Source organism: Peromyscus californicus, unplaced genomic scaffold (assembly GCF_007827085.1).
Source record: "Peromyscus californicus insignis strain IS unplaced genomic scaffold, ASM782708v3 Scaffold_6__1_contigs__length_162567912, whole genome shotgun sequence".
Lineage (NCBI taxonomy): Eukaryota > Metazoa > Chordata > Mammalia > Rodentia > Cricetidae > Peromyscus > Peromyscus californicus.
In genome coordinates, this window is record NW_026294584.1 from 98623421 (window position 1) to 98636725 (window position 13305).

General features: G+C 46.4%; 2 protein-coding genes across 9 annotated transcripts in view; one reads left to right on the forward strand and one right to left on the reverse strand.

Moving 5' to 3' along the window:
- The window catches only part of Tprkb (TP53RK binding protein), a 31828-nt gene that overhangs the window by 10789 nt on the left and 7734 nt on the right, over positions 1 to 13305 (reverse strand). For 2 of the 7 annotated variants that reach the window (XM_052721919.1, XM_052721916.1), the window contains exon 1: positions 2596 to 2707. The exons of 2 other annotated variants lie outside the window; for them this stretch is intronic. Coding sequence is in view for 1 of the 5 variants with exons in the window: in XM_052721915.1 (XP_052577875.1) it covers positions 2171 to 2598 (428 nt within the window). In the remaining 4 variants the exon portion in view is untranslated. Of the gene's footprint in view, positions 1 to 2170; positions 2711 to 13305 lie in introns of those variants that run through there. 3 more of the 7 variants (XM_052721918.1, XM_052721917.1, XM_052721915.1) reach the window with 3 other exon arrangements.
- On the forward strand, positions 2562 to 9026 carry LOC128099969 (probable N-acetyltransferase CML1). Of its 2 annotated transcripts, XM_052721929.1 has the most exons (3): positions 2562 to 2677; positions 2773 to 2845; positions 8170 to 9026. In XM_052721929.1, the coding sequence occupies exon 3, from the start codon at positions 8242 to 8244 to the stop codon at positions 8908 to 8910; it is 669 nt and encodes a 222-aa protein (XP_052577889.1). In that variant the 5' UTR covers positions 2562 to 2677; positions 2773 to 2845; positions 8170 to 8241; the 3' UTR covers positions 8911 to 9026. The 2 variants fall into 2 exon arrangements, with proteins under 2 accessions (XP_052577889.1, XP_052577890.1); XM_052721930.1 differs by lacking the exons at positions 2562 to 2677; positions 2773 to 2845 and adding an exon at positions 3244 to 3460.

The window sequence follows — 13305 nt, forward strand, 5'->3', positions numbered from 1 at the left end:
TTCTGGAGGGTGCTGGGGATCAGTTCCCCTGTGGTTTTTCCTGTTTGGAAAACAGTGTCCAGCTTGCCTCCAGATACAGAGTAACCATTCCTTGACCCCTGCTGTTGGAGGGGTATATAAGCCCATGTTGGTACGAATAAAGAGAGCCGCTTCCCTGACGAACTGAAACTGGGTATCTAGAGTGCTCCTCCCAGATTTCGTGCTCCAGCTGCGCGGGCCCCAGCAGTCATCCTCAACTACCAAGCTCCAGGCTAGCCTGAGTTACATAAGATCCTGCCTCAGAAAACACAGGGCTAGAGAGATGGTTCAGCCATTAAGAACACTTGCTACTCTTGCAGAGGGTTTGACTCCCAAAACTCTAATAGTGGTTCATAACCATCTGTAATTCCAGTTCCAGGGTATTCAATGCCCTCTTCTGACCTCCATTGATACCAGACACACATGCGGTATACACACACACACACACACACACACACACACACGCAAGCAAAACATCCATACACATAAAATATTAAAATAAAACCTCACAAAACTTAAACATAATATAAGTTATCTCTGTTTCTCTAGAATTATGTCTGAGGGTCTTGGTTACAGAACAAGAGTTTTGTAAATAATGTCCTGACACAGTCTCTTTTCATGTTAGCATCTAATTGAGACAGGATATAATATGGTATGATCAGCATGCTCTGTCATGTAAAAACATGAACAGAAAAAAATGCAGGAGACAACAAAATCTTGAGTACTGAGATTAAGTGATTTTTATTGTACTCTTAAAATATTTTGTTGTACGTGTTCTGAACTTTCCACAGTCATCCAACAAAATGTAAGTACTTATATTCGGAAAATGATGTTCCCTGTTTTTTTTTTTTTTTTTTTGGTTTTTCGAGACAGGGTTTCTCTGTGTAGCTTTGCGCCTTTCCTGGGACTCACTTGGTAGCCCAGGCTGGCCTCGAACTCAGAGATCCGCCTGGCTCTGCCTCCCGAGTGCTGGGATTAAAGGCGTGCGCCACCACCGCCCGGCGATGTTCCCTGTTTTTTTAAGTGTCTGTTTCAAAAAAATATTTTTACTTGAGTGTTTGCCTGAGTGTTATGTCTGTGTACTACATTCTTGCCTGGTACCTGTAGCAGCTGGAAGAAGGTACTGAATTCAATGCAACTGGAGTTACAGACTTTTGTGAAACGCAATGTGGGCACTGGAAACCAAACCCCTGCTCTGATTTTTAACAGTAAGGGAAAAGAACTCTTAGAAAGCCTCAGAATAATCTGTTCTTGTTTGGTATAAGATTCACTTAGGAGAAAAACTTTGGGATCATCACTTAATATCGACCTGGTTTGACGCCTGTAAAATTCATGCTGAAATTTAGTTCTCAATGTGAGAGATTAAAGTGGGGTCAGGTGGGGACTTCAGAAGGTGTTTAGGAGTTTGTACTAAAAACAAAAAAATCATTAATCCACTCGTGATTATAAAGTTAATAAGTTAATAGTTTATCTCCGGAGCAATTAGGACTTTGCACTCTAAAATTCTTTTTTTTTTTTTTTTTTTTTTGGTGTTTTCGAGCCAGGGTTTCTCTGTGTAGCTTTGTGCCTTTCTTGGATCTCGCTCTGTAGACCAGGCTAGCCTCAAACTCAAGAGATCCGCCTGCCTCTGCCTCCCGAGTGCTGGGATTAAAGGCGTGCACCACCACCACCCGGCTCAAAAATTCTTTAATCCAGGAATATGATTATCAAAATAATGGTTTATATCTCCCGAGCGATTGTCATGAATGCAAGTTTTCCTAGTCTTCTAACCTGCTCCCTAACAGGGAGGCGGGCAGATCTCTGAGTTTCAGGCCAGCCCAGTCTACAGAGTGAGTTCCAGGATAGCTGGGGGTTACGTACACACACAAACTCTGTCTCGAAAAACAAAATGAACAGCAAAACACCTCACCCCATGAGGTGTTGTGGTATTAGCAACAGAAGGTGGTCTAAGGCAGATGCCTCTCACTGTTACAACACGGTCAGTGCCCATGTCCTGGCTCTACCTCCAATTCTAATTCTGACTCACCCCTCATCAATAGCACCCCAAGATCATCCTCATCGAGGCCCTGCCCACCAGTAATGCAATTCCAACCTATCCCGATGGTCACAGGGTCCTTCAGGAGGAAGTCAGAGCTGAGGCTAAGAACCTAACTTTATGTCCCGGGGTCCCGCATGTAGCGTCTGGTCCCTGCCTGACTCCTCTCCCGCCACGATGGCTTGCCCTCGGCTTCCAGTGGCCGGGCCTCCCAACGGGGCGACCCTGTCCTCGGGACTTCCTGCCCGGGCAGGGCCGGGGCGACTCTCTGACGCGCCTCCCTCCCAGCGCCGGGCCTCGCCGTGGCTGTGCGGTCCGCACGCGGTTCCTCCGTCATCAGCCCCCGGCACCGCCGGCAGGGGGCGCCCCGGCGCGCGCAACCGAGCGGCCTTCCGGCCCGAGCTGCGCTCCGGAGGCTTCATCGCTCTCCACCCGCGTCCCGGGAGGGCTCGCGACAAACGCTGGCGACGGGAGACGCACGCCATCGCCCACAAAACTGTGACCGCGCGGAAAGAGCTGTTGTTCGCGCCGGCGGAACTCACCATCAGTCTCGTGTCCGTCTCAGAAAACCGTCCCCTCGGAAACAACGCTCTCCACTTCCGGAAGTTCCGGATCGTTGATCAGGTAGACAGGTTCCGAGGTACCCTGTTTCCGGATCCTGGTGGGCATAGTCCAGTCTAGTCTGTCTGAACTTCTTCTGACTCTTCTACTACTTGCAGCGGCTTGAGGACGCCCAAGAGAACTGGTTCTTTTCCGTTCCTGTGTCGGAAGTGCAAAAGACTAGAAGTTGAGGTATGGTGTTGAGTGTCGGCTTTGTTCTTATCCTGTGTTTAACGTCCTCAGATTCTTCCTGTGAAAAGAAAAATATCCACCAGGACGAGAGTCACAGCTTTTCGGAGCTTTTGAGACTCAGTTTCTTGAGTGTGCTCTTGGGTGGAAGTGGGGATGCAGTGTGGTGAAATCTTACATTGAAGGAGATCCTCTCGTGCTTGGAGGTCTAGTGACAAAGTGGACTCTCTCAGCTGTGACAGGAAAGAAGCAAATCTTTTGGGCAAACCGGAGGGTAGTGAGGCTTCTCTGAAATGATGCTGGGGTGAAGTTCCCTGAAGCCATCTACCTCAGGCAGTTCTGCAACACCACTACTCTTGGGGAAGGATGACCACCAAGGTAGTGAAACCGGATGTTGGTTCGAGCTACCTGCCAGAGAACCCAATAAATAGAGAAGAGGATTGAATCTTAAAATTACAATTTATCTACAGAGTCAGCAGCCTGAGAAGAGAGCAGATTAATTATTCTAGAGACATGGATTCCATCTCATTTCTAGCCAGCAGATTATAGAGAGAAGGAGATAGGCTGGAGGCAAAGACAGCCAATCATCCTGGAGCTCCGTTTTGCCTCCCTGGTCAGGTAGTTAACCACATTTCTGAGAGGTGATGTCTGTGTTTGTTTTGTTATCTTTTGTACTCTTTTCTCATCTGGGATGTTTGGACTCAGGCACTTCTTGAAATTCGGGGTGTAGTTAGTTTCTACTAATATTAACCTTATCCTCCTTCAGAGGTATCTGGGCTGGGCTGGGAAGTTAACTCCAAACAAAAGAGAGTGTGTCCGTGCTAAGTTAATAGTATGTACATTTTGGTTCCTTTCTACAGTACGGAGTACAAGTGTGTCTTCATAATACAGAATGTGAAAGTGTCCCCATCTCTCCCCAGTCATTCTTCACTGCTAGTGGTAACTCTGAGATCTGTATCATATGAAAGATGACATCTTGACACCATGCACCTGGTTGATTGTCAGAATAGCTTCTTACTTGTAAGAGAATTCTCTAGCATGTAAAGATGTACGTCAGAGCACACCATATGTAGCAGGAGCAGCTATGACTTGGAGTGACAACTTCTGAAATATGCCTTTCTCTGAAACTAAAAGTATGAACCAGAGTTGGAAAACAGTGTCAGGTAACCATGCGTAAGAACAATTCCTCTTTAACTTCTTGTCTTTCCTTTTGGAAAGTCTGTCACAAGTGACTCCATTCACACTTGGGTTTGTGTTTGGGTCCCGTGAGGCCCAGACTGACCCCCATTTGTCAGTCTCCGAATCCCAGCTTCCCAAGGGCTGGGGTTGCAAACAAGCAGCATCATTCCCAGTGTGACTTGATTCCGACTCTGACACCTTACACATCTCTGAAGAATGTTCTATCAAGGTACTGTTGGTTGATGTAGTGGTTTGATCTTATCTCTCATCCCTGGGATGAGATCTGTCCCAGTGCTTTGATCTCATTCTGTGTTGAGGGTGGAAATAAGTGACAGGCGTCATGGAATCAGTACCAATAAAGCCCTTTCTGTCCAGTCTTAGGCAGCTAAGAGGTGTAGAAGAAATGGCTCTTAGGCCTGCCTGGAGTCTCTTTTTCTTGGTGGTGGTGTTCTAGCATCTCCAAAAACACCAATGGGGTTCCCCACTAGAGGCTGTACTTCTGCAGAATGTCTGCAGACAATAGTTACATCATTCTTAAAGTAGAACACAAGACAGAACTAACGAGCAACTATTTAAGGAAAAGTAACTTAAAAATTAAGTATTTGGTCCAAGAGATCGCCTGGCAAGCCTGAGCCCTGAATTAAATCTCCTGAACCCACCTAAGGAGAGACCCAACTCCACAGACTTGCCCTCTGACCTCCACACTAAGCATGGCACACACACTATAATAGTAATGAAAATTAAAAGTTAGCACCTGTCTATAGATGCTTTTAAATCTACTTATCTATTTAAATCCCAGTATCTAATGCCTGGTGATCATTAGGAAGCATTGCTCAGAATGTACACTGTTAGGGCATGTTGAATTATCCTTGCTTAAAGAGAATAGCTGGCAGAGTTAGGAGCACATGAACACAGGCCTGAGACAGTGGTAGCATTAACAATTTTGATTTGGAGGAAAACAGTTTTTTGTTGTTGTTGTTGTTTTTTGTTTTTTGTTTTTTCGAGACAGGGTTTCTCTGTGTAGCTTTGCGCCTTTCCTGGAACTCACTTGGTAGCCCAGGCTGGCCTCAAACTCACAGAGATCCGCCTGGCTCTGCCTCCCGAGTGCCGGGATTAAAGGCGTGCGCCACCACCACCAGGCTGGAAAACAGTTTTTAAAGTGCTTCCTAACTGCTGTGTTTTAGAAAGTTTATATAATACGAGAGGCATAAATATATGTAAAGGAGCCAACAACAGCATCACCACATGGAAGAAAGACACAAAGCCAAAGTGCCCCCTCCCCATTACTCCCCATTGTTTATCCATATCTATCTGTCTAGTTTTTTGTGTTTTGTTTTCTGCAAAATTTAGGTGGCAGGGTAGGGTAATAGGTCTACAGCACTAACTATTTAAAAACAAACTTTGGACCCATGGTGGGGAACAGTGTTAATGATCACACATACATGTAGTAAGTGAATTATGTATACAGCAACAAGGTATGTCTTTTGTCAAGGTGAAGGCATATAGAACAGGATTTTAAGTGGCATGACTGCCCAAATGGCAAATTGTGATTTGGTTTTGTTTTTAATTCTGAATGGTGCTGGCTAAAATAACAGAAATATCAAAACGGTTATATTGGCCATGATGAATTTTGTATAAAAGTGAACAAATGATCAAATTTGTTGATCATTCTGTTTGAATTAAATGTCTTTAGCTATAAAAAAAGTTCAGACATAGATCTCTACACACAGATACATGGAGTATTAAATTTATGTGGAAATAATTATTCACAAAAGTTATTTTTTAAGTGGCTATTTAAAGATGTTAAACAAATTAGACTTAATGAACATTGACTTAAGACTGGGTTTCCTAAATAGTTAAATTCTGACTAACTTAACAAAAAAAAGCATAAGTAATTATCTTAATTCACCATTTTTTGTTTTTTTTAAAGCATTTTTGCATATGCTGAGAGCAGATTACTATCTTACAAGAACTCACTGTTTTAGTCAGAACACTGGCTTTTAGGATGTGTGGATGCACTTAATTTTGACCTAAGGAATCCCAGTAGCAGCACAGGACTACAGCACCCACAGACCTTGTGTACCTCACTTTGACTATTCAACACTCGCTTCAGCTCCCTGGTTTTGCCATCATATTTTTTTATTTTTCATTTTGGAAAAATCCAGTCATTTTATCCAGGGTAAAATTATCCAGGTAAAATATTTTACCATACAAAAATCCTTCATTATCTAAAACATTCCCTTTCATTGGGCATGGTGGTACATGCCTTTAATCTCAGCACTGGGAAGGCAGAGGCAGGTGGATCTCTGTGAGTTTGAAGCCACCCTGGTCTACATAGTGAATTCCAGAACAACTATGTAGCTATGTAAAGACACCCTATCTTTTTTTTTTTTTTTTTTGGTTTTTCGAGACAGGGTTTCTCTGTGTAGCTTTGCGCCTTTCCTGGAACTCACTTGGTAGTCTGGAACTCACTTGGTAGTCCAGGCTGGCCTCGAACTCACAGAGATCCGCCTGGCTCTGCCTCCCAAGTGCTGGGATTAAAGGCGTGCGCCACCACCGCCCGGCAAGAGACCCTATCTTAAAAAATAAATAATATAAATAAATAAAAGATTCCTTTTTTCTTTTTCATGACAGACTTACTCTCATCCTTTCTTTAAAAAATTGCCTCGTGTTTATGTGGAGAAGGGAGCCAGTTGAGACACCCTTGCCTATATGGGTGAGGTGGTATTGCTGCTGGCTGGTGTGAGAAGGTCCTTGGATGTGAACATGGCTCAGAGTTCCAGCAACTGCTCTGTCTGGGGACTGTCATTTGGAAAATGGATCTGCTGGGACTGAAAAGGGCCCACGAGGCACAACAGTTGTGTCCTCCACATGATGGATAAGGAGTGGGGAGGTCAGTGTGGACTACAGGTCCATTTTAGTAGGAGCAGGTACAGCTGAGGGATGCGCCCTGCTATGAAGGCCCTTACTGAGCCAGGAGGGGTGATCACATGGCAGGTGGCCAGAACCAGGTTCCTCCTAGCACGGTGGTTCTCGACTTTCCAAATACTGCAACCCTTTAATATATTTCCTCGTGTTGTGGTGCCCCCAAATCATAAAATTATTTTCGTTGATCATAACTGCAACTGTGCTACTGTTAGGAGTCATAATGTAAATATTTGATATTTCTGATGGTGTTAGGCAGCCCCTGTGAAAGGGTCATTCAATACCCTTGGGGTCACGACCCACAGGTTGAGAACCACTGTCCTAGCCGGTGCATTCAGGCAACCAGGCTGGGAATTGGAGAAAAACACTGAGAAGTGAAGTAAACGGGAAGCAGATGGCTGCCTTCCCAAGGGCGGGGCCCAGTGTGTCATGCCAGAACTTGCCTGTCTGGGTGTATTCCGTGGGGTCCCAAGGAAAACAGGTGTGTGCCACCTCCACTGGCACGCTCCAGTTCCTGCTTGGCATTTGGTTTACAATGATTCTGGAGCCACCATAGAGTTGCCTCCCCAGGTCTGCTGCCCAGAAGTGGGAACCATTCCAGACACCCTTGACTGCGTGGTCCCAGGGGAGAGGAGAGGGGGCAAGGCTGGAGCTTACTTATATCACACTATTTAAAGGTGGGGTGTCTGGGGCTTAACTCTTTGCCTTTCACTGGATCGAGTCTTTCTAATGGGGGAAGAAGAGACTTTGCTGGAGCCTGAGCTTGGGAACACAGCTCTGCTGTGTTTAGGGACCCTGAAGAGGAAACACAGTTCTTGGGAGATCACATCTCAGTGCCATCTCAGTACCAGAGACCAAAGAGCCTGTACCTGAGTAACAGCAGAGAAGGAACAGTTTATGTGCATGCTGCATACAAGTCATAGCAGTAAAACCAGATGTTCTTTCTTCCTGATCTACAGATGAAGACATACCTGCTCAGAGAGGATAAAGGATATATCCAGCCCCCCCCCCCCCCACACACACACACACACACACTAGGGCCTAGAAAGGGAAGGAGTCAGAGGAGTGATCAGGTACTGCTGACACAGTATCACTTCCCAGTGTTAGTGTCTGCTTCTTCTCTGGAGACAGCAGAAACACACACCCCTGAACAGGGCCTACATGGGTCCTGGGAGGTTGGGAGGGAAGGTCAGAGGACTCAACATGGCTTCTCTCTTCTGCAGGGCTCAAGGAAGGTGTGCACGCAGGTGTAGCTGTCTCTCCTGGGTGCAAGATTTGAGACCCAGAAGTCACTCATGGCTCCTTATCACATCCGCCAGTACCAGGACAGTGACCATAAAAGTGTCCTGGATGTGTTCACAAGGGGCATGGAGGAGCACATCCCCCCCACCTTCCGCCGTGTGCTGACGCTGCCCCGAACCCTCCTGCTCTTACTTGGGGTACCTCTTGCCATGGTCCTGGTGTCTGGCTCCTGGCTCCTGGCTATTATGTGCATCTTCTTTCTGCTCCTACTCCTGCAGCTCCTTGCCAGACAGCCTTGGAAGAAGTATGTGGCCAAGTGTTTGCACACAGACATGGCTGACATCACCAAGTCCTACCTGAATGCACGTGGCTCCTGCTTCTGGGTGGCTGAGTCTAGTGGTCAGGTGGTAGGCATAGTGGGTTGTCTGCCAGTCAAGAATCCCCCGTTTGGAAGGAAGCAGCTGGAGCTCCTTCACCTGTCTGTGTCTTCACAGCACCGAGGACAGGGGATAGCGAAAGCACTGGTCAGAACTCTCCTCCAGTTTGCACGGGACCAGGGCTACAGTGATGTTGTCCTTGACACCAGTACCATACAGCAAGGTACTGAGGCCCTCTACCTGAGCATGGGCTTCCGGAGGACAGGCCAGTATTTCATGAGTATATTCTGGAGGTTAGTGGATATCCCTGCAATTCAACTAAAGTATTCCCTCCCTTCTGCCTAGGAAGTGGGGCTTGGGACCTATGCTCCTGTGCAGCAAGCAGGCCTGCTCCTCTCTAGAGGAACTAGTGAACCTTGTCATGTCAGTGTGATGAACAATAAAAGCTCCTTGCTGGTGCACACCAGATCCTAATGCATGTGATGGCTGAGGTGGGGGTTTGGGGGTTCTGCTGCACTCTGGGTTTCTGGACTGCCTGTGATTTATACACCTAGCTCCATATTACTGTTACATTAGGATCAAGGCAACATTTTTTGTTCCAAATGCAAAATACTACTGCATATATTTCCCTTTTGAGTCTGTAGACCAGAAATTTTTGCAGGGCTTGAGGGAACAGCTCACCTAACCTCAGGATGATTGGTTGAATGTAAATGTGGGAAATGAACATGGAAGTCTCTGTGTTCCTGTGTTCCAGGAAGTCATGAACTTTGGCCTGTGGTCATTGACCACAGACTTAGTGGCTGATACCTTGAGTCCACTTTTTTAAAATTCTTTGACAGTTTTATACATGTGTACACTGAGTTTTGTGCTGCAGGCCGCAGGAATATATCATAAGAACTCAGCTGGTTATGGCAAAGTCACTACCTGGAGGAATCAGGGAATTCCTCCAGAGGAAGCCAAATCCCAAGGAGTTTTTGGTGTTACTTGGCTTGTTATATATCAGCTGTATTCTGTTATGAAAATCATGTGTGCCTTCATAGTTTTCCCCAGTTGACTTTTCCCTAAGAAGGGCTAACAGTGTGGACTGATCACTCTCTGGACATACACATTCCAGGTATTTGGAGAACAGCCTCAGGAAAGGCTTTCTCTGGAATCAGATATCTCCCTTGGCCACTTCCAAGGACTAGCAGTAATAACAGTCCACATGCAAGTCTCCTGGTAAATTCCACAAGGAGACACCACCTAGGTCAGGTGGACGTTAAGTAATAGCTTTACACAATTCAGCTCGGACCCCTCTTTCTTACAGCCTTACTGACTTTATAGACTGCTAACTCCTTACCTAACCACTTCTAGGAATATTTAGATAACCTCCTGCACTGACAGCTATGCTCAGCCAGAACCCCAGTTCAAGCCTCCCTGTAATTATCATCATTAGCAGCATCCGGCCAGGTCCATCCCCAGATGGAGGAGAGTACTTTATCAGAGATACCTCTGTATTCTCTAAGAACAGACTTAACCATCCAGGCTACCTGTTTGAGAAGGCCTGGCGGATGTGCCAATTAAGCGTTACTTCCTCCTTTCCCAAACCTTACCTCCAGTTCCAGATCTCCCTTTAACTATCACCAGAGGCATCCAGCTGTACACAGGTTGCCTAGCGACTGAGCACACTTTCCCCCACCCTGCAGAAAAACGGCAGATAGCTTGGACAGATAGGAGCCACAGGAAAAAAGAAGACAGTTTTACTTTCTCCCATTGACCTAGCAACTTATAGATTCTTAACATTTTCTACCAATCATGTTTAAGACTATAGTTGAGCACATAAGAGCCCTCTTCTTAGATATTACCTGAATTCAGCCTTTAGTTAATTCATTTCCCCATTGGTCACTTCCCTTTGGGGTTGCAAATGATAATTAATGGTTATTGCCTCCCTATGATTCTTATCACCCTTCCATTTGACCCTGGAAGCCTGGCTTTATATACCAGGACTTCCAGGGCACGGGGGTGGGAGAAGAGAAAAGAGAATGGAAGAACTAGACGGGTAAGAACTTGAGAGGAACAAACTGAGATGGGGAAGAACTAGATTGAAGGGCTAGAAGAGAGGACTAGAGGAATGAGATGGAAGATGAGGATGAGCCAGATGGGGAACAACAAGATGAGGAAGAACGAGATGAGGAGAGAGAAAGAGATGGGAGAAAAGATGATATGGGAAGGAACAAGATGGATGAGAACCTAGAAGGGGCAGAACAAGATGAAGGAATTAAGATAGAACCCAGAGGGGACCGCGGACAAGTGTAGAGAGAAATCAGGCAAGAAAAGACCTAAATATGAGAGAATATAAGCTTGTAACTGACACAGAATAATAAAGTATATGGACTAAGGAGTTTCGTGTACATAGATTCATTTCTCCTCATCAAAGATTAATTATCAGCGGGTTGTAGATTCTTCCCGGACCCTGGGAGGGGACTATCGAGGGGCTGGACCCCCTTAGTCCCTGATAGTTTTGTGTTACAGCCTTCACTCACATAGGTTTTCAGCTAAGCCCAGTCCAGAATCAAGACAGGAGCCCCCGAGTGCTGGAGACTGATGCAAGCATCGAAGGGTTATTGGGGAAAAAAGACGAACATACCAGGGCCTTGAGCTATTGTAGCTCATGTTCATGTCCTCAGAGTGGAGACTTTCATTAAGGAGACAAGTAGATTTATACAAAGTAAGAAATCTCATTTACCCCAGAGCTTCTGGGAAAGTAAATTTCTAACTGCCACCTGTGTTTGGGAACCAAAAGTCCTGTTGTCCTTGTGCAGAGAGATCTATTTTCTCAGAAATAAGAGTGTGGGAATGCACACAGCCAGAACACACCCCACATACACCCGGGCATGCAGTCACTGAAGTCTCCTTATTTGGAAATTAGAAAAAAAAATGCCTTTATCTCTTTATATTATAGCAATGTTGGCGTTGGTAAACCTGCTGTGTAGCGATTTCCTATGCAGTGAAACATTACTTACTTTCTAAAATGAGAAAATAGGTTCCTGAGACTCAGGCGGTAAGTGAAACACAAGGCCCAGGGGGTAAGACAACTTACAAGATCAGAAAGCACCTGAAGTTAAGTGATTCACTGAGGCCCACCCCAAGGTAAGCAGCAAATGCTGGAGAGCAGGGACTCGCCTTCAGAACTGCCTGCAAGTGGTCCAGGGCTGCAGGATGCATCCTTTGTGAGTCTCGGCCCATGCTGGGCTGGGCTTTTCAGAGATGACACTGCCTTTGTATTGTCCATGCTCCTATAAGTAACTCCTTGCTCATATTCCTATACATATTTCAATAAACTCGTTAATTCAACTAAACTAGACTGGTGAAATAATTTATCAGGTCTGTTAGTGCCCACTCTGGGATATGGACATCTGTTCATATTTCTGCAGGAAAATCCTCACGGTGCTTGTCATTGTAAAAATCTCTGCTCCTTGGAGATTTGTGTAAACCTTAGGAGTTAACAATTCTCTGCAAGGTGCACACTAGCACTGTCTTCTCAAGCATCTGGGTGCCCTCTTGAGATGGAATCACCCAGTGGTTTGGTGCCTACCTCCCAGACTATGGGGATCTTGGAAGTCTACCTTGGGCTCTTGAGTGGGAAACTTACCTCTCTCATGAAGATGTGAGTGTAGTGGACACCTGTTCTATCTATGACCGAGAGATGTAGCAAGTAACTGTCCAACCTATCTATGACCTTGAAGTACCTACCCCTGGGGCATGGCTCCAGGCCACCCTTATGACCTGAGTCGCACATAGGCCACCCTCTCCTCTCCCTCGTGGACTTAGATGCTGAGACAGACCCAGGCAGAAGAACAGTATGGGACTGTACCTTGGACTTCCAGGACCCTATGATAAATCTCCCGTGCTGTAGTGAGTCTTCTTCCTTAATAAATTCCTTTACCCTTTAAGCAGCCTCTGGATTTCTCGAATTATATGAGTCTAATTGGTTTGGCTCACACCGTTTGGTAGGTGCACTGGATGGATCAAGGTAAGTGCTCTCCTCATCGTGGGCTCTTGTTTTCAGGAACATGGGATGGGTATAACTGTGGCTACAGGCCTCAACAGGACAAGCACAAGTTTGAAGACATCAAGGACAGGAGGGAGGGAAGGTTTGGGGAACCCGGACAGTTGGGAATAGACCCTGTCCTCAAGAGGTCGCGGGCAGAGCACCAGCACACTCTCCCTCCACCCCCCAATCTCTTCCAGGCCTCCCACCCCAACACGCCAACCCCAAGTGAAGGCTGAAAAGTAGCCTCTTGCTGCTCTGGCCCTGGCAGTACAGAAGGCCAGTCTCTAGGACACAGGGAGGGAGGGAGGGAGGGAAAGAGCTGGCCCAGGTAAGAAGGGCTGTGAAGGCATCTAGGACAGGCAGTTGTGATACATCTACATTTTGTCTCCAAAGCAACTGACCCAGAAGGCCATGCTTCCCTCTCCATGGTGACTGAATGGAGATGCAGGGAAGCCAGAAAAACAACCCAGAGCCAGAAGTGGCCATGAGCCAGCACACTCCAGGCTGCTGAGCAGGCACAGGTTGGCATGGGGTGAAGTGGAGGGTGGCAGCAGGAGGCCACAGACAGAGCCTGTGAGCCATGGGATTCTCCTCAAATGAAGCTGGGTTCTGAATGGTGGGTGGGCTGTGCCAAAGACACCTCCTCCATACTGACTCACAGCCTTGCTTGTCCTTCCCAAGCCTGGGAGCAACAGTGACCCCTGCTT

Excerpts from the sequence above, each read along its gene's own strand:
- LOC128099969 (XM_052721929.1), top strand. The coding sequence starts at position 8,242 with ATGGCTCCTTATCACATCCGCCAGTACCAGGACAGTGACCATAAAAGT.